This window comes from Wyeomyia smithii, chromosome 2, assembly GCF_029784165.1.
Source record: "Wyeomyia smithii strain HCP4-BCI-WySm-NY-G18 chromosome 2, ASM2978416v1, whole genome shotgun sequence".
Taxonomy (NCBI): Eukaryota; Metazoa; Arthropoda; class Insecta; order Diptera; family Culicidae; genus Wyeomyia; species Wyeomyia smithii.
Genome location: NC_073695.1, coordinates 97,891,346 through 97,917,599, shown reverse-complemented (window position 1 = coordinate 97,917,599; position 26,254 = coordinate 97,891,346). Strand labels below are relative to the sequence as shown.

The 26,254-nt window shown below is 36.5% G+C and overlaps 1 protein-coding gene across 3 annotated transcripts in view; it reads right to left on the bottom strand.

Moving 5' to 3' along the window:
• Positions 1-678: 678 nt before the first annotated feature.
• The window catches only part of LOC129723962 (protein alan shepard), a 425,406-nt gene continuing 399,830 nt past the window's right edge, over positions 679-26,254 (bottom strand). Inside the window, exons 9-12 of one of the 3 annotated variants that reach the window (XM_055678477.1) lie at positions 18,567-18,711; positions 7,874-8,241; positions 7,631-7,801; positions 679-7,545 (exon numbers count right to left, since the gene is read on the bottom strand). In XM_055678477.1, the coding sequence (XP_055534452.1) occupies positions 7,405-7,545; positions 7,631-7,801; positions 7,874-8,241; positions 18,567-18,711 (825 nt within the window). In that variant the 3' untranslated portion in view covers positions 679-7,404. Of the gene's footprint in view, positions 7,546-7,630; positions 7,805-7,873; positions 8,242-18,566; positions 18,712-26,254 lie in introns of all 3 variants that reach the window. The other 2 variants (XM_055678476.1, XM_055678478.1) reach the window with 2 other exon arrangements.

Sequence of the window (26,254 nt, the reverse complement as noted above, 5' to 3'; positions counted from 1 at the left end):
GTCCGCTTTTCGGATTCAATTGATTGATCTTCAGTTATTTTTGCACCGAAAGAACTCAAAATCCCAAAGAAATTTTCGATTGAACGACACGTGCGCAATTGAAGGAACATGAAAGTGATATAAATGAGAAGAGCTGCTGTTCTTTATCGCCTTTTTTTTATTTTCTTGCTGTTATTTTTCTGTCAGTTTTGCCTTAAAAGCTAGGGTTTCTTTCATTTTCACTTAGAAGCTAAAGAGTTTCCTCTCTTTTTTTCTCTGTCACTTAAAATTAGGTTCATTTTTCCATTTCGACATTTCTTTGCATTCATTTTCGCTACAGTTTTTTTTTTACTTTCTTCTACTCATCGCAAATTTTTCTTTTTGTAAACCTTTTACTTTCCAGATTTTTTTGTTGTTTTTTCATCTGTTTTAAATTTTTATTCTTAATCCTAAAAATTTTGTTTTTTTCATTGTTAATACTAATTTTTATTTAACATCATTAAGCCTAAAAAATCAATCCGTGTCACCAAGCGTCAATCTTCAGCTGTAGTCTTTCAACTACGTAAGTTCTCCTTCATTCTATTTAATCATGGGCAATTTTAGCTACTCCCTTCTGGATCGAGAAATCAAGTCTTCGAAAGATCGTACTAAACTGAACTATATGTTGTAATATTTTCTTTTATGCAGATAACTATTAGATCAAACAAATTTTCAGCCCTAAAGTGGAGTTTTTTCATCGTTCAATCACAATCACGGTGCAAAATGAGGTAATTGTAATAAAAAAACTAAGGATTTAAACGAAGGTGGAAGCCCCGCTCGCGATTTTTGTAACTGTAAATTGAAATTTTATGCGAAAAACGAGTGTGTTTTTATGAACATTATACAAATACGTAACGGGAAAATAATGGAAGATGTTTGCATATGTTGTTTTCCGTCTAGTTTAGGAATCAGAGTGTGTTTATTTATGTCGCTCTTTCAATATTTCTTTTTATTTAGGTTTTAATTTAGGAAACCAAAATCTTCAAAAGATGGAACATAGTTTTTTGTCAAAATTTCCCCGGTTGTATTCAGCTTTTCTAATCTAAACAATTTTTTATCCTAAATATTTTCTTACAAACTATAAAAAATCATTTCATTTGTTTTATTCCTACTTTCTCTTCTTGCACTGCGCTGCACTTACGTTTAGTGTGTGTGTGGTTTGTTTCTTAAAAGCTAATTGTTTCTTAAGCCTAAAGCTACTTTTCATTTCAGCTACTTAATCCTCTGTTTTTCTTACCGCATCATCCTATTCTACTGCTACTGTTTTTCTCTAAGGGTTTTATTTCACCTACTTTTTTATTTTTGTTTTTCAACTTGCAAAACCAATACTTCAATTACTACCGAGAAGCTATACAGTTCGTATGCGAACGAAATCGAATCTTCCGTGACGATTTTCCTGTATTTCAATAGGCGAAAAAATAAACCCATTGTGGTTTCCGAACAACACTTTTAGGATACTTCCCATACATGAATTCAAACGCAGTTAATGCTGTCCTGTCCGCGTTCGATTGCTCGAGCAATCTCACGTTTGGGCTGTGATGTTAGTGCAGGTGACCCGCGACGGCATTGAACAAACAAGATTAACAGCAATTAATTTTAAATAGTTGCTCTAAACGGTTTTGCATTGTTGATTTTTATCCTTTTCTCACCGAAAAAATCAATAGTGTCTATAAGGAATTCGCAAGTATTCTTGCTTGTTTTTTTTTTACTTTTCTACAATCGTAACGTTCTGCTGGGTTAAAAGGTAAATGGTTCCAAAAAAGTCACGTGCGAAACCGTGCCACTCTCTACGATGGTTTTTTGATTCAATTTGTGGAATTTGTTCTGTTTTTTTTTTCATCTCGCTGCATCAGTTGTTTAATATTAGTTTACCTGCAGTGCTGCTGCTGCTGCTGTTTTTTACTACGGGTTTTGTTTGTCTTTGATTTCTATAAGTACTCGCGCAAACAAGACATTCATGTGGGATTTTTTTTTCTCATGTAATAAATAAAATAAAACTTCTTCGCAATGTGTAAAGTGCTACCTCTCCTGCTTTTTCTCTTTCTTCGGCATCTTCTTTTTCTCAGTGATTTGAATGTATGTTGCGTGTGTATGTATAAGGGTACAGTCAATGGATTTTATTTCATCTGATTTTTTTTTGTTCTCTGCGAGTTCATTCATTCTGTACTAAATGTATACGTAAAAATAGTCTGCTTTGCTGTCTCTGTCTCTGAAGTTCATCACTAATTTGATTGGGTTCTTGATTTCCTCTTTCTGATAAATAAGAAAATATAGCTTAAAACTTTAGTGATGAACGGAGTGGTGTCGTACCGTCAGACATTACTTTTTCATACAATTTCAACAATTAGTGTTCGGTTTGCTTATATTTGCGCCTTTGTGTTTTTGTTTTTTTTTTTTTATATATTTTCAGTCATTTGGTAATCATTTCTTATAACTTTTCATTTTTATATTTATTTCCCATAAAGGTATTTATTGTATACTTTCCTTAATAGTGTTCTTGTTAAGTGTTTTCGAAGATGGAAGATTCTCATGTTGTCTTGTTTTTTTTTTGTTTTACTTTAGTTAATAGTTTGTGTGTTGAGTGTTCTCTAAAGATTCAGCAGTGTTTTATTACAGTTTGTAAATCAATGACATATAGACAAAAGTACTAATAAGTTTGTCGGTATAGTTTGGCGATTTAATCTTTTTACACTATAAAAGAGATGTCCTGGGCAAAGATGGAATCTCCCGGGTGCCGGATAGAGATCACAATTTTAGTACAGGCAATGGACAGTGCAACTGGAATAGCAATTTTCCTCTAATTACTGAGCAAACAGTGCGTGCTAAAACCCTTTAGTTTGTTATATAATTTGAATATTACGTTACTTACGTTTAAGAATCATCCCTAAAACAAGAGAACAGTGAGTGATACGACACACTCATATGGAAAAAATGGTTTCGTTTTGCGTCCAATAAGTAGTTTATATTACATTGTATCAAACAAAGTCTCCAAGAGAGGCTAACAAAAAAAAAAAAAAAAAACGAGTGTGAGTGTGGTTCGTGGACTAGAGCGTATAAGTGGGTTAGTACACCTTATGAATTCTCATTTTGTTTTAGTTTGTCGATAAATAAGCTATACAATATTGATGACTTTCTCTTTTCTTTGAATAAACAAACAAAAAATAATATTCGTATCACAGTTTGAAAATACTATCACATAGCGGTTTTCTTTCTTTGCCGTTTTAAATCTTTTATGTTCTAAAACAATAATCGTCCTATATTGTGTATATATGCAATAAATAATCGGTGAATCGCTTGATTATTACTAGTAGTACGCACTGCAGGTCACCCAGAGCAGACAGATTTTGGATAATATTCCTAAAATTTAGAGGTTTTGCGCTTCTAGATTGCACTATCTATTTTTGTGCACAAAAAGGTTAATCCACTATGCAGCATTTTTTGGAGCCAACAAAGATGGCAATTGGGTGGGACGTAAACCAATGGTTTTTTGTTTGTTTCGTTTTCGACTACTGTAAGTTTTACGCGAAAATGGGTTGAAGTTGGGGTAATGTCATTTGTTGGTTGTAGTGTGGTTTTCTAACTTTATTTGTTCACCCGTGCAACGAGCTTACTTATAAATTTTTCTGAATGTATCAGCTTTTCATCTTTTCGGGCCTCCTCTGGGGAACATTCAAAGTTCGGATACCAGAGAGCCAGGATTTCGCCAAACTGACTTTGATTTCGAAAATATATCATCTTGATTTGTTTATAGCTTTGCTGTTCTTGTTTTGCTGTTGACTCATTTTTGTTCTTAATATTCGTTAACATACAGGTTTTCGACGAGGTGAGAATAACAGTTTCCACGCACACATGTATATTTGTCTTAGTTATTTGCCTGTTACGTTTCGGCTTCCTTTTCTTCAGGCGAATGAAGTTCATTGGCTCGCGATGATCATTTCAACAATTCGACAAAAGGGGATTTTCAAAAATATTTGTGTAGAAAAATTGAATCGTTCTTCTTCCTTTGTTGGTTGATTTCGCTTGAATCTCTGTTGCGACTTGTTGATCAGTGTGTTTGCGCTTTACATCATTTAACACTTTTTTTGCTCTTCGGTTTACTGGTCTTTACAACGACAATATTCAGTTAATTTTACTTTATTTGTTTTGTATAAACGTGGGGCTTTGAGCTTCACGATTGCGTACGCTGACGAACTTCATGATAACAAGTGCCGTGTTGCTTATAGCATTGCACAAACACGCTTGCATAGGGAAATATGTGTGAAATGTTACGAAAAATTGTGAGAAGGCACAATTTTTTTGTTATTCTTCAGATTCTGTCCTGGTAGTATTGTTTATTTGCGTTTTTCTGATTGTGCCGTGCCACATCGAGATTGTTTGCCGGTTTTATGCTGAGTTACAGACGTCCGTAGCAACATTTTCGCAGCTTGAGAAGGGATATGTCTTGGGCTAAAAACAAACTAAAAATGAAATAAGTCGTGAAAACATAGAGAATCAACCGAGGAAAAGCAAAATAAACGGTATTTACCTTCTAGAAAAGTTTTCATTGAATGTGTACTTTGTATTGCACTTGTGATTGTCAGGTTTTCTAAAACACCAACAGACTGAAACAGTATTTTAAACTGAAGATTTTACAAATATCATTGCTCTAATATAACAAATTATATTTTTAGATTCCGGTTGAATCCATGGTTCAAAGATTGCTTTTTATATCTTAAATTAAGAGGCTCAAAAGAAAAAAAGGTGACTTCGAGTATTGAAAGTTTGGCAGAGTCTGGTATCGGAACGCAAATTTGCAAAAGAAGTTGTGACACCCGTGGTACTATGTGCACCCGAGAAACGTCACTAAAACGGGTTGATGTTAGTGTGATTCAAGATAAATTGAGAATTAGAGCAAAACAATGATTCTTAGAAGTTTCCCAGGTTTAGAAATATTCAGTATTTGAAAAGCAACTGCTAATTCAAACATATTTGGGGGACATTTTCTTTCCGTTAGGTTTACGAAGATTGTTCGAAAAGGCAAAAACCTCCTGTGGTGTAATGAAAACCAGCAGGCGAAATTATGCAAAGAACAAACATTCACAATTGTGAGCTCTATCGATTAATAATTAAAAAAAAAATTCGCGAGCACTGGAATTTATTTTCGCTTTGTTTCACTGCGGCTAGTGCAGACTTAGTCTCGTCATGCAACGTTACCGGGTGTAATTTATTCAAATTCTATCGTCTTCCATCTTACAGATTAATATTCACACTACAAGTGAAGAAAAAAAAATCTTTTTTCTTCCTTTTCCTAGCTTTTCTTCTATTTCGTTTCTACTAACACAGTCGTTCTCAATTCACGTTCCTCGCATTTCTTTTGGATTTGTTCTTCATGTCTGTCTTTACGCTCTATCGATCTCAATCAGCCGGGTCATCTGCCATTTCAGTTTAATCGCTTAAACACTACAAAAATAGAACTACGTAATTCAAAAAATCATCAGAAAAAAAAACATTTAGCTTTCATAAAACGGCCTCCGATTTTTTATCTCCATTCTTCCTATCAAGCGATTTATATTTTTTTCGCTATCTCTCTTTTTGCAATGATTTTTACTTTCTTTTCTTGCGTTCACATTTTCTGCTCTTCGCGCAAATTACGCGAATGTGCGCAGGGTCACCTAAATAGTAAATTTTTAAATCGGTCTATCTAAGAACTAGAAACTAAAATTATGAACTAGCATTCCTTTTCTGTTCCGAGAGCTTCGCACTTCCTGTATACATTCAGAGCCCCTTCACCACTTTCTGGATGTCTTTCTCTCTTTTTTTCTCTTTCTCTCACTGTCTCTCTCTCTCTGTCTATCTTTCTATCTCTCTTCCTGCTCACATACGCCATGATGTCAAAATTTTCAAAAAATCTAACCAGTTGCTTTGCTTTCTTAAAGGACAAAAATAAATTAAAAAATTACCCTAAATAGCGACTTGCTTAACTCTGTATCTCTCTTTCTCTCTCATCTACATCTCTTTGCGATATCTTTTGCACGCTCTGCACCGCGACTTCAAGTTTTCTCGTGTCAACTCAGGGGAAAAGTGGAAATTACTTTAATCTTATGTCGTCTCTGGCGTAGTGTAACGGGGGCAGATTGAAGACAACGCTAAATCGTCACATTGAAACGTAGAAATAAGGTCTCTGTGCATTGGCTGATAAGGTTTGATGTCACCGAATTATATGAACCAGCTCACCGTTGGGAGGTTGCTTTCGTTTCTTTATCCAGCTTTTTTTAAATACTCTTCTCTAGCGGGGGAATAGCTACGAGAATGTCTCCCTTCGTTTTATTTATTTCCTCCACTATTTTACGTTTTTGGTTTTCTCGTTATTGCGTAAAGATATGCTTCTCAACTAGCTTTCGTTTTTTTTGCATAATATTCAATATTTCTCGTTCGATTTCGAGTTTTTTCTTCTCTCAACAGACACTGCTCTCTGCTACCGCAGAGATGGTGAAATAAATAATGTGTGGAAAACAAAAAAGCATCTTTCGGAAAGAACAAAACTAAACAAAAAGAAAAAAGATAAACTTAACAAACAGAATAAGGATTCGTTTCCCAGCCGGCAGGAGTCGACGCATCAGATGCTGAAAACTAGTTCGCTCCTCGAACACAGTGTTTGGGTTTGTTCGCTGCAACACTTTTCAGTGTTTCTAGGGGAGAGAATACTAAAACGAAAGTAACAATCACTATATCCAATCATCTTCCGTTCTGGTGATGATGGTGTAACTTGGAAAGCGCACTGTTCTGCTTGCACTTTGTGGCTAACGAGAAACGGAAAATCCCTTCACTACTACTAACGTGCACGTCTTGTTTTTTTTAAAGTTCTTCACTATGCATCGATACACGCGGCTGTGGTTGATTGGCTTATCCTTGTGGAATTCTTTGAATTACGGTATTTGTTTTTTTTTCAAGTCTTATGTAAAAATCAGTGTTCTCCCGTCTCAAATGAGGTAACGGTTATGTTTTTTTTTCTCTGTTCGGTATTTTGGGGTCTTAACGTCCCGAAACATCCGAAATCTTTTAATTTTCATTTTTAACCGTGTTTGGCATTTTGCTATTATCAGACATGTTCTGATAAAATAATGTTTCTTTTTTCCTGTTAGAACATCCTACTTCGACTTAGAATCGTTTCTGCTGGTCGTGCATCTTTCGTTTTACGCAAATCATTTCCGTTAATGATGACATCCAAGCGGATGTTGTTGTTGTTGTTGCTGCGCCGGCGACATTTTTCATCCTTTGGTGGTCGTGGTTGTATCTTGTGTTGTTGGTGATGGCGACGACGGCAAATGATGATGACTGAAGACTACTTTTTTATCTGGTGGCGGCTGTGATGATCTAGATCTGACGGGATGCCCCGGATCTGGATCTCTACTTCGGAGCATGCTGATACTGTGTGGTGTACGCCTCATCCGGAGAGGCCGCCGTGCTGGCCTGCTCTGAATCGCCCATTTGCATCGTGTGGATGATCGACGGTGTGGGCGCGTAGTACGGATACGTTGGGCTGATGTACTGATTAGTTGCATAAGGGATTAAGAAAGGATTAGTGCTATAGAATACGTGTTAACATTTTCAAGTGCTGCTTTCGGTGACTTACCGATGATCCAATCTGAAGTGTAGTAAGCTGTGGCATCATACCGTATGGGACACCAGCTGCTGGATTTTCGCTTGACATTATCATCGAAACGCCACGAGGCTGCACTGAGGCAACCGAGTCTGTTTTGTAAGGAGTGCCCACACTTAGATGAGGCGCCTGCATTTGCACGTACTGCTGTGAGAAACATGGGGTAAAAACCAATTATTTGGAACATAGGATCCACCAAAAGGCAACCGAACTCACCTGGTCTTCGACCTGCGCAATGGGCTGCGTCATCATGTAGCTCGGGACCCACTGGGATCCGGGCACGGGATAGCCCCCCATCTGTGGTGTACCAAATCGGCCGTATGGCATGCCAATATGGGCTCCTACGTTCACTCCGATTCCGTTCTGCTGCATGTTTGGATCGTACGTCACTGGGATGCCTTCGGCACTGTCGCGCCAGGCTCTCGCATTGGGATCGGGGCTCTTGAAGGGGTTCTTCTTCTTCGAACCACCATCCGCAAACTTAACCAACAATGGTTCTTTGGCGCCCTGCAGCTGGGTTCCGTTGAAGATCTGAATAATTTGCTCGCACTTCTCTCGTGATTCCATCCTGGCGAAACCGACCCCTGGAATAGTTATCAGAAGGACAATGTTACTTTTGAATGTCTGTGGGAACATGTAAAACTATGCGTGAATTATTCTATATAATTATTAAGTTTCAAATATGAACTGAAGCATTCAGTTACGATTTCGACCAATTCAGAGGCATATGTAGGATTTCCGAATTATTGTTTGTTGAATGATTTTTCGTGTATTTTGAAGCAATTTCTATAACATTAATTTTCTCTTTGACAAAACCAGAGAAATTGTACGACTTTTCAACTGTTGACACTTCATCATCATCGTCATTATCAGTATTTTTTTATAGTGTATAGAGTATCTAAAGGCTTCGCATGGTAATATGTATTTTGGGCCGGATTAAGTTTGCCTAGCTCTACTGCCTTTATTTCACTTACGAACTCAAAACGCAAAATGTGTCGTATCTTTTATTTATTAGAGTTCATGACATGTGGAACCATTTTCTAATGTTTATTAAATTACCAAAAGTAATGTTGCTATTTGTATATTCCTATAAAACGAATAGATACAGTAATCAAAGTCAAATTTCAACCAAATTTTGCGGTAAATAAGAAAGCACTGCACAGGGGTACTAGAGCTCAGAATCCTTTTGCTTGTTCGTCAATTTCCAAATACAGAGAAGGACAACAAGTTTTAGTACAGAACTCCGCCGCTAGTGACGCTACAAAATCTAACTTTCCAAGAACTGGTCTAAATTCCTCCTCCTGGTCGACTTGAGCGTTGAGATCTCCGATGACAATTTTGACGTCATGTTTTGGGCAGCTTTGGGCTAATAAAATTAGTATTTGGAGAGTAAAAAAAAATCGTAGAACTGTGGAAATATTTTTCTATCTTTTTCGTTCTTGCATAGTAAACGACAACATGTATCAAACCCAAATACGAAGGCGCATTAAACACATCTACAGAAATGACATCAAGGGCCATCCACATTCCAGGGCAGATTTATAACGATTTGAATCACCTCCCCTCCTCCTCCTCCGTTGACAACTGACCAAACAAATTCTAGAATTTTGCATGGACCGTGGACATTACACAGACCCTCCTCCTCAAAACTGGCCACGTGGAATATGAATGACCCCTAATTCAGGACTCTACTTATACTAGTGATGGGAAATATCGCCCAAAACAGACATCGATAACAATCGATAATTCCGGGGCTTTTATCGATATTATCGATAAGTATCGATAATTTGAGCAAACGTTTGCGGTAAAAAAAATTTTTTTTCAGATGGTGAGAAAAAAAGTATTTCAGATGGTGATGAAAAAAAAACTATGACAGATAATTGAGTTGGATAAATTTCCCATGGAAGGAAGGAACATTCGCCATGGCGGACGAAAACATGCGTGTAGCCATGTTTTTAAGCTCTTTATTCGTTTTTTTTTAATAATTCTTCCTCCGTTTTCGCGACAAAATTGTTGGAGTAGATCTTGCGCTCCAAGTTTGCCCAAAAATTCTCGATGGGAAGCAGGTGAGGGACATTGGGCGGATTCGCCGACTTCGGTACCACATCGATATTCAGCCACGCCATCTCCTCCAACGATCGCTTCGAGTAGTTGGCCGACGTCAAACCGGCCAGAACACCGTGTCTTCGCGCTTATGGTATTTCTTGATGAACGACGCAACTCCTGTCAGGCACTTCGTACTATAAATTTCCCAGTTCACGGCCAGCCCGGAGCGAAAGAAGAGCAACTTTGACATCCCTTTCTCGCTGATTGTCAGCCACAGCCGCACCTTCTTGGGGAACTTGGTCTGTGAAATAAACTTTACCTCGGTGCTCACTTCCTTCGTGGGGAGGTAAAATACAAAGAGCCCTGCTAGTCATTGCCATCCAGGGTAAGATAGGTCTAGTCGTCCAATACCACTGCCACGTCGCGATTCGCCGGGAAAATCGACTTGACCATCTTATTCAACCGCTGTCGCTGCGTCATTGCCTGCAGCTCCGAGACCAGTGGACGGGACTGCCGCTTCCTGCATGTATGTCCATGTTCTCCTGATACTTTTTCACTGTTTTAGAGCATGCACGAACCTCTCGGCCAAGTGCGCGCAGCGATTTAGCCACTTTTCCTCGGTCTTCCTCTTCAGCATCCTTTGAAGCTTCTTGTCGCTCAGGGTCGTTGGCCGTTCGGAACCGGGCTTTCTTTCGATGCTCTGATCGTTGTCCAATAGAGTCAAGATGTTGTAGATGCCAGAACCGGCTTACCCGGCGTCCACAAAGTGCCGCACGATGTCCGTTTTTGACGCGGCGGGGTACCGTTCTTTGAACGCGCACACTTCTGAACGGAGTAGCTTCACTTTTTTCGCCCTCACAGTTAGAGTTTGACTGATAGAGCTGTCAATTTTTTTTTGCTAACTCATGGGTTACAATGATTGATGATGCATGAGTAGTTTCGTCAGTGCGATTAAAGGTAAACCCATGAAAAATCGGCAATTTTTGTCCATTTTTTTACCGCAAACGTTATTTGACAAATAGATGCGATTGCGTTGCGTTGACGTCAATGTGACAGTAAATGTATGGGCTATCTGTCAAATTGCCGCAAACGCAGCCGCAACGTATCCATTGTGTTAAGGCCTTGAATGACAAATCTTACGACACTGCGAATGAAAATTCAAACAACCGAACGAGTTAAACAGTTTGTTTTGGAAAGTCTTCGGGTTTTACGGCGGGAGTGCTTTCTACGGAGTAGTTTCAATCCGAAGTTCTGACCATTTAAAATTCGAGAGAATTTAATTTATCTCAATTATTTTGTATTTTAACAGATACTTTAAACTTAAACAGTTCCAAGATAAACTAAACAATTACCAGAGAATTACCAATAGACTGCCGCTATGAATGTCTATCATATTATGAGAGTTGGCAAGCCAAAGAAAATGCATTTTATTACAATTTCGTATCATTGCTTTTTATGAGATGTTGCAAAAAGTTTGGATATTTTTTTAAAGTTCTCCAGTACTAAGCTGTCGAATTCATCTGTTCTTGGGAAACTAAAAATTATAAATACCTTTTTAGTTACCATTATTTCTCAGAAACACAGTGACACCCGGGGCGAACCTTCACACCACCCCCAACAATGCTAAATCTTGTCGAATAGCAGCAACCAACAAATACCTAGCGGCAAAAGTAACTCCTGGGGTAGGGTAGGTGAGGTCTTCTTCTTTTGGGTCTCCTCCAGTAACCAGCCTGGTGACTTGTGCTCACCCTTATAATATCGATAATTATCGTTAACGTCAAAAAATTAACGATAATATCGGTGTCCAGCATTTATCGATATTATCGATAAGTATCGATAAGTTTCCCATCACTAACTTATACTTTGAACCGCTGAGTTTACTTGCGGTTCATAGTAATGAAACTAGAAGGAACGAGTATAGTTTCACAAGCTTCTTTCTCCCTTTGCTACTGACGAACTGAATCAAATTTTGACCAGAATACAAATGGGTTCACTAAAAAAGAACAGAAAAGGAACTTTTACAATTAAATTTAGAAACTCTGTTTAACCTTTCGCAACCTTATTTTTAATTTTCCTAATAAGATAGAGAGTAGGAAAATATTATATTGTGAAGCATAATACTAGTGAAATTTCAGAAGGTGAATCTAATAGATTGTTAAAGCAAGTGTACTTCAAGGAAATATCTTGGGCCTAATCTCATATAATATTTTTGCTTTAGATCTTTTTGATTCACCACTGAAATTGGAGAAATCTTTGTTTTAAGACAATACAAGCATTCCGTAACTTGCAGAAATAGAAGTTTCTCCTAACGCATCAAAAACATAATTAAATACACTGCAAGACCGATAACTGCAACAACTTTGCAGTTATCGGACCGCAATCCGTCAAATCTGATGTCAAAGTCATATTTGACATTGTTCGTTTATTTGTTGTCTCTTCATTCTAGATGGGAGATTATAGATCTTCACTATTAATCAATGAAGCAAAGTCAACATGTTGTGTGGTTCACTTTCCGTAATTATTATAAGAGAAAAAAAATCACTTATGCATTGTTTGGCTAGCTTTCACTACTCAGCAATATGGGTGATTAAAATGACTGTTCGACTGACAGCTGGCGCTGCAGTAAAAATGATGATGGTAATTTGAAGGCAGCATTTTAACCTATCAAGATTCTGTTTGCAGTGAGTTATCAGGAGTTTACGTAGCGGGAAACGCTAAAAATTAAGATTTTTTTCACTAAACGGTAGATTTAAACAAAGAAAATGCAATTCAAACACGCTATGTACCTGCCAACTCCTGTAAAAACATAACCTTAAACTAGAAACTAAACCGGATCTCATATAACTGCAATATAATATGTATTTTTTGACAGTAAGCAGTCTACTAGATGCTACTGAAAGTTTCTAACCAGCTGTATTTTTTTTGACGCCAATAACATCAATTTTACGCAAATATCGCACGAAAAAACAGTCTCCTGTGTATATCAGCCTTGGCTAAGAATTAAATCTATCATTTTCCTAGTTCTGAAGTTCAAATCCAGAAGCCGCACGGTCGTTTTTAGTTTTGCGTTTAATCGCCAATTTTGTGACCTAGCGTTAAATAGACCATTTAACGAAATGACAGGTGTCACGGATCCTGCTGACATTGACGTTGCTTTTACTTGTGTTATGTCAGCGGTTCCGAGGTTTCTGTCAATATTTCATTCATGATTTGAGTTCAGAAACGTCTCGTAAAATGGTCTATTGTAGTGATGAACTTTATCTTCGCCTACGTATTGGTTATGTAAAGTAGTTATTAAAACGCAATACACCAAAGTCGCTTTTTACGCGGGGATACATGCCGCGTAAAAAAACCGCCTAAATTCCGGAATCCGCGTGAAAAAACCGCGTAAATTCCAGAACCCGCGTAAAAAAAACGCGTAAATTCCGGAATCCGCGTAAAAAAAAACCAGCATTAATTCTGCATTCCGAGTGAAGGGAAACTGAAATCCGCGTAAAAAAAATACTGCGTGAATTCCGGAATCCGCGGAAAAAAAACGGGGAAATTCCGGAATCCGCGTGAAAAAAAACGCGTAAATTCTGGAATCCGCGTAAAAAAACGCGTCAATTCCGGAATCCGCGTAAAAAAACCCGCGTAAAAAACCGCGTAAACAGCGATCGAAAAGCTGGCCTGTTTTAGTTTTCTGCTATTTCTTGCCACTATTCCATTTAAAAAAATACATTTAGACATCATTGAAAACAAAAATGGTAGTGACGGACGCCCTCTTAATTTTGGCATGTGTCAAGTGTTGCAGTTATCGAACGACCACTGTATCATAGGTATTTTGGTGCCCATACCACACTCAAAATATTTTTCACGTTATTGTTACGTGAAATTTCCAGTACTTATTCATTTTCTGTCATTTTGCATGATTTATGTGACAAACATAACATATACGTGAAAATAACATGCATACTAATAGACTGCCGCTATGAATGTCTATCATATTATGAGAGTTGGCAAGCCAAAGAAAATGCATTTTATTACAATTTCGTATCATTGCTTTTTATGAGATGTTGCAAAAAGTTTGGATATTTTTTTAAAGTTCTCCAGTACTAAGCTGTCGAATTCATCTGTTCTTGGGAAACTAAAAATTATAAATACCTTTTTAGTTACCATTATTTCTCAGAAACTCAGTGACACCCGGGGCGAACCTTTACACCACCCCCAACAATGCTAAATCTTGTCGAATAGCAGCAACCAACAAATACCTAGCGGCAAAAGTAACTCCTGGGGTAGGGTAGGTGAGGTCTTCTTCTTTTGGGTCTCCTCCAGTAACCAGCCTGGTGACTTGTGCTCACCCTTATAATATCGATAATTATCGTTAACGTCAAAAAATTAACGATAATATCGGTGTCCAAGATTTATCGATATTATCGATAAGTATCGATAAGTTTCCCATCACTAACTTATACTTTGAACCGCTGAGTTTACTTGCGGTTCATAGTAATGAAACTAGAAGGAACGAGTATAGTTTCACAAGCTTCTTTCTCCCTTTGCTACTGACGAACTGAATCAAATTTTGACCAGAATACAAATGGGTTCACTAAAAGAGAACAGAAAAGGAACTTTTACAATTAAATTTAGAAACTCTGTTTAACCTTTCGCAACCTTATTTTTAATTTTCCTAATAAGATAGAGAGTAGGAAAATATTATATTGTGAAGCATAATACTAGTGAAATTTCAGAAGGTGAATCTAATAGATTGTTAAAGCAAGTGTACTTCAAGGAAATATCTTGGGCCCAATCTCATATAATATTTTTGCTTTAGATCTTTTTGATTCACCACTGAAATTGGAGAAATCTTTGTTTTAAGACAATACAAGCATTCCGTAACTTGCAGAAATAGAAGTTTCTCCTAACGCATCAAAAACATAATTAATTACACTGCAAGACCGATAACTGCAACAACTTTGCAGTTATCGGACCGCAATCCGTCAAATCTGATGTCAAAGTCATATTTGACATTGTTCGTTTATTTGTTGTCTCTTCATTCTAGATGGGAGATTATAGATCTTCACTATTAATCAATGAAGCAAAGTCAACATGTTGTGTGGTTCACTTTCCGTAATTATTATAAGAGAAAAAAAATCACTTATGCATTGTTTGGCTAGCTTTCACTACTCAGCAATATGGGTGATTAAAATGACTGTTCGACTGACAGCTGGCGCTGCAGTAAAAATGATGATGGTAATTTGAAGGCAGCATTTTAACCTATCAAGATTCTGTTTGCAGTGAGTTATCAGGAGTTCACGTAGCGGGAAACGCTAAAAATTAAGATTTTTTTCACTGAACGGTAGATTTAAACAAAGAAAATGCAATTCAAACACGCTATGTACCAGCCAACTCCTGTAAAAACATAACCTTAAACTAGAAACTAAACCGGATCTCATATAACTGCAATATAATATGTATTTTTTGACAGTAAGCAGTCTACTAGATGCTACTGAAAGTTTCTAACCAGCTGTATTTTTTTTGACGCCAATAACATCAATTTTACGCAAATATCGCACGAAAAAACAGTCTCCTGTGTATATCAGCCTTGGCTAAGAATTAAATCTATCATTTTTCTAGTTCTGAAGTTCAAATCCAGAAGCCGCACGGTCGTTTTTAGTTTTGCGTTTAATCGCCAATTTTGTGACCTAGCGTTAAATAGACCATTTAACGAAATGACAGGTGTCACGGATCCTGCTGACATTGACGTTGCTTTTACTTGTGTTATGTCAGCGGTTCCGAGGTTTCTGTCAATATTTCATTCATGATTTGAGTTCAGAAACGTCTCGTAAAATGGTCTATTGTAGTGATGAGCTTTATCTTCGCCTACGTATTGGTTATGTAAAGTAGTTATTAAAACGCAATACACCAAAGTCGCTTTTTACGCGGGGATACATGCCGCGTAAAAAAACCGCCTAAATTCCGGAATCCGCGTGAAAAAACCGCGTAAATTCCAGAACCCGCGTAAAAAAAACGCGTAAATTCCGGAATCCGCGTAAAAAAAAACCAGCATTAATTCTGCATTCCGAGTGAAGGGAAACTGAAATCCGCGTAAAAAAAAATACTGCGTGAATTCCGGAATCCGCGGAAAAAAAACGGGGAAATTCCGGAATCCGCGTGAAAAAAAAAAACGCGTAAATTCTGGAATCCGCGTAAAAAAACGCGTCAATTCCGGAATCCGCGTAAAAAAACCCGCGTAAAAAACCGCGTAAACAGCGATCGAAAAGCTGGCCTGTTTTAGTTTTCTGCTATTTCTTGCCACTATTCCATTAAAAAAAATACATTTAGACATCATTGAAAACAAAAATGGTAGTGACGGACGCCCTCTTAATTTTGGCATGTGTCAAGTGTTGCAGTTATCGAACGACGACTGTATCATAGGTATTTTGGTGCCCATACCACACTCAAAATATTTTTCACGTTATTGTTACGTGAAATTTCCAGTACTTATTTATTTTATGTCATTTTGCATGATTTATGTGACAAACATAACATATACGTGAAAATAACATGCATACTATGTTTTATCACATAGCATCTACGTCAACTTGACAACGTCAAACAGAAAGAAGTGCCGCGTGAACTCTCCGTGCGAAAAACACAGAAATCAAAATGGCGAAGCTGTTGTCTGATGTTGTTTTTGAACATGAAAGGAATTCCTCGATGACTTTCCAATAAGTGAGCTTCAGAAAAACCATAAGAATCCGGCATCGAGATTTCACACAGATTCAGTTCAAATTGCGAGTAATTTCCTGAACATAAAAAGTTGCAGCTACCAGTGATTATCGCCAGCGAATGTCGCAATATCATTTTGCCATATTGTATGTCGTTTAATTCATTTACGAATTGACGACTTTGTATGCCGGTGCGACTTATAAAGCAACATATTTGGATAATTCCTGAGAACTATTCCTAGTTTCTCAAGAATTTGGGAAACCACAATTGAAAATTATACGTTGTATAAAACGTAGAACCTATCAGACAATCAAATGCTTTTCACTTAACTGGTAGTTAAATTCTACGTGAAACTCGCATGAAATGCATATGTCTACTGAATAAGATTCACAGGATAAATCATCTCACCAGTTCATGATTAACTAAAATGACAATCACGTAAAATCTACATGAAAATGACAGTGGAAAATGTTCACATAACTTTTCCGGTAATTATAACGTGAAAAATATTTTGAGTGCAAAGTAAGTGCGTCAAAAGGCAGCAAAATAATTGCTTACCGGGTTCGTAGAAGAAGTTTGATTACGGGAAAACTCCATTTAAATCTGTGAAGATTTTACGCACTTCGGAGCTGGTTATAGCCACCAACACTTGTTTGACAAGTGAATTTTCCTACAATATGCACTTAACTGCGAAAACAGATGAAATCTATAAACCCTGGAAAGATAGTCTGCGTCACTTTGACTCCTCGCTTGAAGCAACATTGCCCATTTTTTCTAACCGTCGGTTTTTTTCGGTCTTTTTTGACCATTGAAGAAATATTTAAACACCAGCATTAGGTGTTTGTTATTCATAGATGTGTTAACACTGTAATGACCGTTTATCGATAATTTATGAAGAAAAACTTGCATTTTGAGTTTTTTAAAAGTCGGGAGTCATTTTGACGCATGATTATCCTTTTACGCATACCAAAATATGATTTTCTTTCTAGGGTAAATATAATAAAATTAGAAATATATATATATATATATATATATATATATATATATATATATATATATATATATATATATATATATATATATATATATATATATATATATATATATTTTTTTTAAATAGTGTTGATATGTCAACGTAGAACACACAATATATGTTCTGAATAAATATTAGTAAATAATTAAACAATTAAAAATATTCCACCCCTATTAAAAAAAGCTTGTGAAACTACACTAGTTTCATCTACTTCTACTCAGATAAATTGAAATAAAACCGTCGTTCAACATATGTGTGAAATTCTGACACCATCAAATTCGCATTCTCCCACGCAGATTAATACTATAATGATAACATTTCTGTAGATGTATAAGATGCATGTACGCTTGCATGGGCAGCATGTTCTATCTTGTTATGGCAGACTAGTCGTTACAACCATCTGGTTTGCTGGGTGAGAACAAAAGAAAAATATTTTTGAGCTCTTGAATTGATAATTTTATTTATTTGATTTATTATGTGGTCTGTTTTGAAAATAGAATATAAGTTTTCGGCGATTCAATTAACGTTAAACAATGGTCTGAGATGTCATGAATTCGAATAAAGAGAGGCTATCACGAATTTGTCAACAAAAAAGTTTTTTTTTGATACTGGTAGCAGCCGGGGAAAAGTTGTTTAAAGCAGAATTTTCTTTTAATATTTCTCCCGCTTTTATTGATCGTTAATGCCGGTACGTGTGTTATAAGTGCGTGCATTATTTGCTACCTTTAGTGCAACGAAACCAGCGTTATTCGAAGGTGAACAAAATTTATAATTTTGAGAAAATGATTATCGAAAATCGCAAGTGTCATTGATATGTTCGGTAGCGTCAAAAAATCAAACGAATTGGAGTTGGAATTTCGCAGCCAACTGTTCGTGTAAAGGACATCCTACTAACTTAAAAAAAAATAAAAACAGGTTGGAATTCAGCTTTCATAGCTACCTCAGAATCTTTAACTAATGAGATAATTGCTAAACAACCTTTTTTATGATTCCGGAGTGAGTGCACACAGTAAACCAATTTCCAGTAAACATGTAACATATTTTTTTGTTCGGAAGAAAAATCTTCCCTCCTTGAGCATACATGAAAGGATGGAAAAAGAAAAAACGGTACAGTACACTTACCCTTAGACTGTGCATTCTGGTCACGTAGGATTCTGGTTGAGATCACATGGCCGTACTTGGATAGTAAGTTCTCTACATCCGTCTCCTTATAGTTAAGTGGTAGATTTGCAATGTACAGATTGGTAGGATCCTGTTCTTGTTGCTGCTTGATGGCCCCGATTGCCGATTTCGGAGTTTGGTTTTAGTCGTTTCAGAAACATTATCGCACCACACACGCACAAAAACACAACGGAAAATTGTAACGATTTGTTTGTCACAAAAAAAGAAAAAAAGGAGAAAAAAGATGAGAGTAAGTTAGTACAACTGCTGCAAATTTCTCGAGCGGCTAGCGTTTCTAAGGTGGGAGGGGTTTTCCTAACCGAGCAGATTTTTGTTTTTTTTTGTTTTTAGTGAATGTATGCTTCTTTCGGAGGACACGAGCGACGTTGACAATAGGGAAAATCGTTTGTAGTGACTCGTTGGAATTGAGGTGGAGAGATGGATTCTCCTAGCAAAGCAGAATTCGAAATAGCACTCTGAAACTTTGGAATTGAGTCTTTTGATTGATGTATTATACCTCCTTTTAGCAAAAAACACTTGTAAAGTAAACGGAAAAAACATTGAGTGAAGAGTGTTGCGAATGCGTTGCAAATTTTGGAATGGGCGAGTTTGTTCTAGGGGACAGAATTAGTAGAAGTTGGCGTTGTTTGCAAAACAGGGCAGGGAATGTATGACACGAATAACACGCAAGTCGGTTGGCATTTTGGCCCGGTAAATGAATTATCCTATAGAACTCTATCCGCGATACCTGAGACTGAGCTAGCCCTATACTTAACTTACTTAACATATATGAAATTGGTTTGTTTGGCCGGCGCACTATTATTTGATTGTAATGGTAGTAGTTGTACTAGTAGTGGTAATATAGTGATGGTAGTAATACACACTTTTACATAGTTGGTTTACATTATACATTACTTGCTGCTTTCAACTGAGGGGTTAACGCTAGATAATTAGAACTGACTAGCAATAGTTAGATATTTTTGTTGGTTAATATATAGTTGCTATTCGTTAGCTAATCCTATACTGTTAAAAATGGAGAAACTTCAACTCTGGCTAGCTGTATGAGTACTATGTACACAGATAATAGAGATAACGGACTAAACTACCTAAACTCCCTTAACGCAAACTTTAAAATATTTTTTTTATACAAACGATATATTGTAGAGACGAGTAAATACTTGATCAAAGTCTAGACCCTACTGTTTTCACTACGATGGACTATCGGAAAGAGGGATCTTCAAATTTAACACAACACAAATGAAGATAACTATCTACTGCTGCTGGAGGATAAGTCCAGCTTTTGCAAATAAAACGGTATTGCATCATATCGATAGATGAGTAGCTCCATTTTTGTTGTCTTGTTATACTATTTTGTGTAGTTTGCAGTTGAATAACGGTACGTAATTGAATTCGGAGTAATGGCGGTTAGTCGAACTGATGCACAGAATTAGTATAGGCTTTTGTTTGTACAGCTTTTCGGTTGCGGTTGGTTAAACGGTTTACTGTCATTAGAGGTGCGCTTGGAGTTAACATTCACGTTGAAGTGTTACACATGTACATATATACAGATTGGTGTCGGTAGGGTTTTAAGAGGGTGCCCTCGGGGTGTCGAAAGTCGGGATAGGAAGTTGATTAAATATTTCAACAGACTAGCGGCAGATATCGAAGTATTCGACAGCCACGATTTTTGTAGTAGTTAAATTTGGGAAGGACCTGATTAATCAGAAAATAACAACCATATCGTTTGATATTAAAATTTGATAATGGTTTCCGAACGTTCGGAAGACACGATAGTTTTAATATCATGCAAAACTAAGACAAGATTTTATACTAACAATAAAAAAAATATCAATTCTCTTGCGAGGTATTAAATTAGGAAGTCTTTTTGTATGTTCCCACCTGTAGTTTTCAACCATAAATTCTGAAAATCAAATAAAAATTCAGATAATTGACAAAACTAACGAATGTGGTTAAAACGTGAAGTCATTTTATGTTTAACAATCTAATTCTAACAATAAATCACACTAAAACACTAAAAAAATACTACCAGTAAGAACGTTTGATCTAGATTGAAGATTATGTCTTGATCCTATGCGCAAGTCAAAAAAATACTCATAAATCTTATATTGCAATCTAATCCCCATACTTCTTATCTAATTCTCCTAACGGTTCTAATTAACTAATAAATATTACCTACAGTATTTGTCTAAAATTGTCGTTTTTTCATTAGTAGGTCAACATTTTTCAGCCCATTTAATAGCTTTCAGACCAAGCGGAGGAAGTTTATATTGCTCATTAAACTTCTCAAAATAACAGAAGGGTTGTATGCAATGCAACGACCGCAAATTGAAGTAGAACTACATAAAGTTGTTTGTTCCATTACTTGTAACTTGCGAAAGCAAAATATTTCAAAATCTTGTTAACATTTGATTCAAATAATATTGCCAAATCTCAGTGAGGCACGCTGATAACAATGTGGGAGGCTGATTCACACTCAAAACTAGACACGGCTGGCAGGTTATGATTACCAGCATCCCAAGAATGTTTATGTTTTGCCAAACCTCTGAAGAGTTTTTCATTGAAAGAAGTGCGGGTCGGTGCATGTACCGCTGATACTGCCGCTACCGCACCAACGCAGCTTGTTATTTTTTTCTATCATGGCTGCTACCATTACCGCTGCTAGTACACGCAGCAGCTACCGCTGCTGGTACCCGCTGCCGCTGCTGCTTTTCGCTGCCGCTACTGCTATTCACTGCTACTCCTACTACTCGCTGCTACTGAGTTAGGACCATCTTATTTGGTAAAATAAATGGTTTCGAGCAGCAGAGCTTATATTAGGGTGCCAGCCATAATGGTCATCTCGAATTTAAAAAAAACCCTATACAAAATGTTCACCAAAAAAAATGGGGTGGCGCAAAGCGATTGAAGTTTGGACCTTTTGAAAACCGAAAAATCACGTGAAATTTCAGTTTGCGAAATTTTTTTTTTGATGCCAAATGACTTAAAAACGCATGAAACGTCGAGAATTGGTATCATCAGAAATTTTTTTTTGCAAAAATCGACTCTTAGTCGTTTTTATCAATTGTGGAAGGCGGAGTTCAAAATGTTTACAAATTAGCTTTTGAAATTGACCACTAGTCTTTCGAAATAGCCTGTATAATGATATACACTATAACTAGCATCGAATACATTATGTTTCATTAGGGTGGTTCATTCATTCGGCATAGGGTGGTTCATAATATTGTGAAAAATGTGTAAAAAGTTAAAAAAAGCACTTCGGTTCGTTTGATTGGTGTGACGTCTTCGACAAAGTTGTAGATAATAGTTCTGTCTTTCCAAAAAAATTACACCAAAAAAATTATTTATTCAAAAAAAAGTTAGAAGAAAAATTAAAAATTATTTTTCAAAAGAGCTAATTTTTTAAAAATCTGATTTTTTAATAAAACCTACAAAGGATTACCAAAACAATTAAACCAGTCCAATCATTTAGAAATCAAGAAAAAAAGTAAGCAATCAAAAAAAATTTTTTTTTTGAAAAAAAATTTTTTTTTGAAAAAACATTTTTTTTCAAGGCATATTTTTTTTTTGGAAGAACAAAATATTATCTACAACTTTGCTGAAGACACTATGCCAATCAAACAAACCGTTTCGACTGGAGACATATTTTTAATTTCCAATAGAGCACTCTATGAGAAATTAAGATTACTTTTACAGTCAAAACGGTTGGTTTGATTGGCATAGTGTATCTGGAAAAGTTGTAAATAATAACTTTGTTCTTCTAAAAAATGTACCCTGTAATAAAAAAAAATTAATTAAAAAAAAGAGAGTCACTTTTGCAAAAAAAAAAATTCTGATGACATCAATTCTCGACGTTTTTAAGACATTTGGCAAAATTTTTTCGAAAACCGAAATTTCACGTACCCCCCCCCCCCCTTGGGTGATTTTTCGGTTTTCAAAAAGTCCAAACTGCAATCGCTTTGCGCCATCCCATTTTAAGTCCGATTAAGCTGAAATTTTACACAGGGTGTTTTTTCGAGCAGGTGAACATTTTGTATAGGGTTTCTTTTTGAAATTTTTTGTCACTTTTTTTCCATACGATGATTGCCACCCTAGCTTATATAGCCCAAATTGTGCATTCCCGATTAACTAGGTATAATATTCTGTCGTGTTAGGGAAAGCGAACATTAAACGACCAGATTAATCGAAATCTGTGTTTTAATACGGTCATTTTTAATTTGCATTTTTTGCATAACTAAAACTGAACAATTTTCAAGGCTTGCTCATACGTTTCAGCATCGTATAGAACAGAAGATGCCGCACTCAGTTACGCAACATTTTTTTACGCTGCTGTTGGGTGGTGCTGCAAAAACAATCATTTCGTACTGAAACATGGAAATGAAGCCGAATTTACAACCGTCTTTGCGAAGGCGTTCCAACATCTTGAATGAAGCGTAATCCTCTGGAGGACAATTTGTTATTAAATTTATATCGAATATGATGCTGATCGCATCTCTGTACTATTACAGACAGTGAAAATAGGACATTCTTCTGAAAACACATTGCCAGCATCAAGCTTTTCAAGTGCCGTAGCTATTCGGTGCCGTTACTGCAGCTACCCGTTGTCACTTGATTGGGACCGTCCCTATCTACTAGTAACGTGATTGGTTTGTGCTGAGACAGGCTCTTGTATAGCCAAAAGAGTGCATTTCCGATTTATTATGTATATGATTCTGTCGATCGTGCTAGGGAAAGGAAGCATTAAACGACCAATCAGAGATCGGAATCTGCGTTTTAACAAGGCTTGACAATTGTCAATAGTACAATAGTTCAAAGGATAAAATTACAATTCTCTGCAATTGGGCAGGTATATAGGTGATTTTCCAATCGATTGCTGCAAGAACGAAGGAAATCAGTTGAAAACTAACCGAGCAATGCGCATTCAAAATTTTACATATTTTTCCCTTTTTTAAGATTTTTATTTTACACCTCTATGTAGCCGAACTTCCTGAAATACGTAGTTCTACGTCAAAACATAATCAGCGGCATTGTATCAGAAGCAAATATTTTGTTGGTTGTTGCGAATAATAAAGAAATGTTTACTTTGGTACATTTTTCATTATCATTGAAGCATAAGCTAAATGTGCATTGTGTGCGAAAACTGTGGTAGTGGCACTTGTGTTTATTTTTGGTGGTTTTAAATTATATTTTGGCCAACAAGAGCTTTGGTTGATATAATAAATACGAACTAAAAATAGTCAAATGATTCAGAACTAGTAAATCAATTTGAAAGTCTAATATTATTTCACTTGTCGATTGAATTCATCATTCAGCAAACAAAAATTATGCAATTTGTAAAGTTGAAGTTCAATAGCATAACAAAATTTCAGCACAAAAGCTAGGGTTTTCGTTTCTTCTCAGAGAATCACAAGCGTGTAGAACAATATCTTTCACTGCGAAAACAACTGCTCTCATACTCATACTGGTGGGCAAAGCGACGCACTTACTTGAAAAGTGCAGCGAATCGTGTGTCGCGAAAAAACATCGCTGTGGAATCTGAAATATCTCTCCAGAGAGATATCAAAGTGATGTGAGCTTTTTCAGACGAAAGGACATTATGCACAATACTATACAACAGAGTTCACTGCAGTGCTTTTACTGTATGTCTAGCAAATATCAAATGAAGGGACCATCTAGAAAGGAAGATAGATTACGTTGTTAGCTTTGCATCTGAAACAGAGGAAAAAAAATCCAGACACCCGTCACGCATGTTCGCTCTCCGAGTGCTATCGAGTTTATATAAGCAGTGTACTTCTGCGTACGCTCACTAACGTGATTCGCCACTTTTGTTCCTCTCAACTGTGGTGTAAGCAGCAAATGTGTTTATATTTCTGCTATTATATCGCACGCTTGGCCTTGGGGCTAATAGCGGTCTCGATCAACTAGATTAGTTGAGAGAATTCGTTATCGTTTTTGGCACATTTTGCATGTGTAGGATAAGTACAACGATACACCGTGCCCCAGTGCTGAGTCGAGAAAATTTCCAGCTCGAAAAGATCCTCGACTCGATCGGGAATCGAACCCGATATCACAACCGTGTGGGAGAGCTAGCCGACCGACATCGCTAACCACAGAACCACGAGGACCACACAAATTGGACTTATGCCTGTCATTAGAACTATCTATAGAGTATGAAATTATTTTCAAAAAGTTTTAAAACAATTTCATCGTTAGTTTTTCGAGGTTTAATATGAAAACTGAGAGTAGATACTAATGTTTGTGTCAATACTTTTGGCATTAAAATTTTGTAAATAAATTGTTTGCTATCGAACAAAAATGCTGTACCCGACTTAAAAAAATGATTTTGATACACGACAACACTCCGCCACGTTGATAACTATGACTGGTGATACTTCATTTTTCTAATTTTTAGATGAGGTTTTTTTCTACTTTACGATTTTGAACGTAAAAATCTCAGTTTCTACTAAATATACAGGGCTCAAATTGATACTCTAGTTATGCGCAGGTGACGCAAACAATCGACCAAAGTTTTACGCAGGTAATTAGCCTGCAAAATTTGAGGTGATCGCGACCATGTCTCGGTTCACCTTAAATAGAAATTGAAAGTTATCATAATCTGTGAATTGTCACAAATTAACGATGGTTTTATGTTTACATGATTTGGAATTTCCAGGAAAAGTAGAACAGTAAAGCGTTCTGTTCGTAGGGCGAACGAAGGACTTTGTTTGAATGAAAACACATATTTCATTTTCTGTTTTGGCGTACATCATCCAAAAACGGTAAACGGCGTAATTTAAGTTTTGCTTGAATATCCAAAATTGAATTCTTCTTGAATATCAATACTGTTGAACCATAATTATTCATTCATCCTTATTCCGTGAATTAAGCATCAATCACGTTCCCGAGATAAGCTGGGTTGTCGCAAGTTTAAAACCTTTGGCTATGCTGGTATGAACAGAAAAAAACTCAGTTCCAAGAATCACAGTAAAAGCTCACAAACGAAAAGCCATAACAAAATGAACATAAATCTTAAACTTTGTCACAACAATAAACTGTTTATTTACAAACAAATTTACACAGTCGTAAAGTTTTATGCAGTACCGGTAGCGGAGGTTTGAGTGAAGGAAAATTCTTCGAAGTACTTCGAATAAAAAAAGCAGAAAATGATTTACATGCTTACGTTACAGTCTCTATTACATGGAGCTATTTAAGGAGTTATAGTTTCTTTCGCATACCCATTTTCTCATGTTCGATACTCGCAAAGATTTTCTATATTACTATTGCAAGAGTCTCATGGCTTTACTTTGAAATGTTGAGAGCGTTTTCGTTCAGCCTTTTTATCTCAAGTTGGAAATAACCTTTTACAAAGGAACTTGTCGATACCAACTCTCAAAGTTGAATGATCTTTTGTACTTCAGCTTTGAGCATTTGATAACGAAGCAACCATTTCTATTCTTATAGTGCACACCTTTTCGACAAGGGACGATTCATGTTGAAATTGATTACCACATTCGTTATGGTTTGCTTGTAAAATCAATAAAAGTTAACCGACTGTGCATCGGAACGGAAAGAGCCCTACAAAACGAATTAAATGTAATGATTATGCCCTATAAAGTGCCTGATTTATTGTA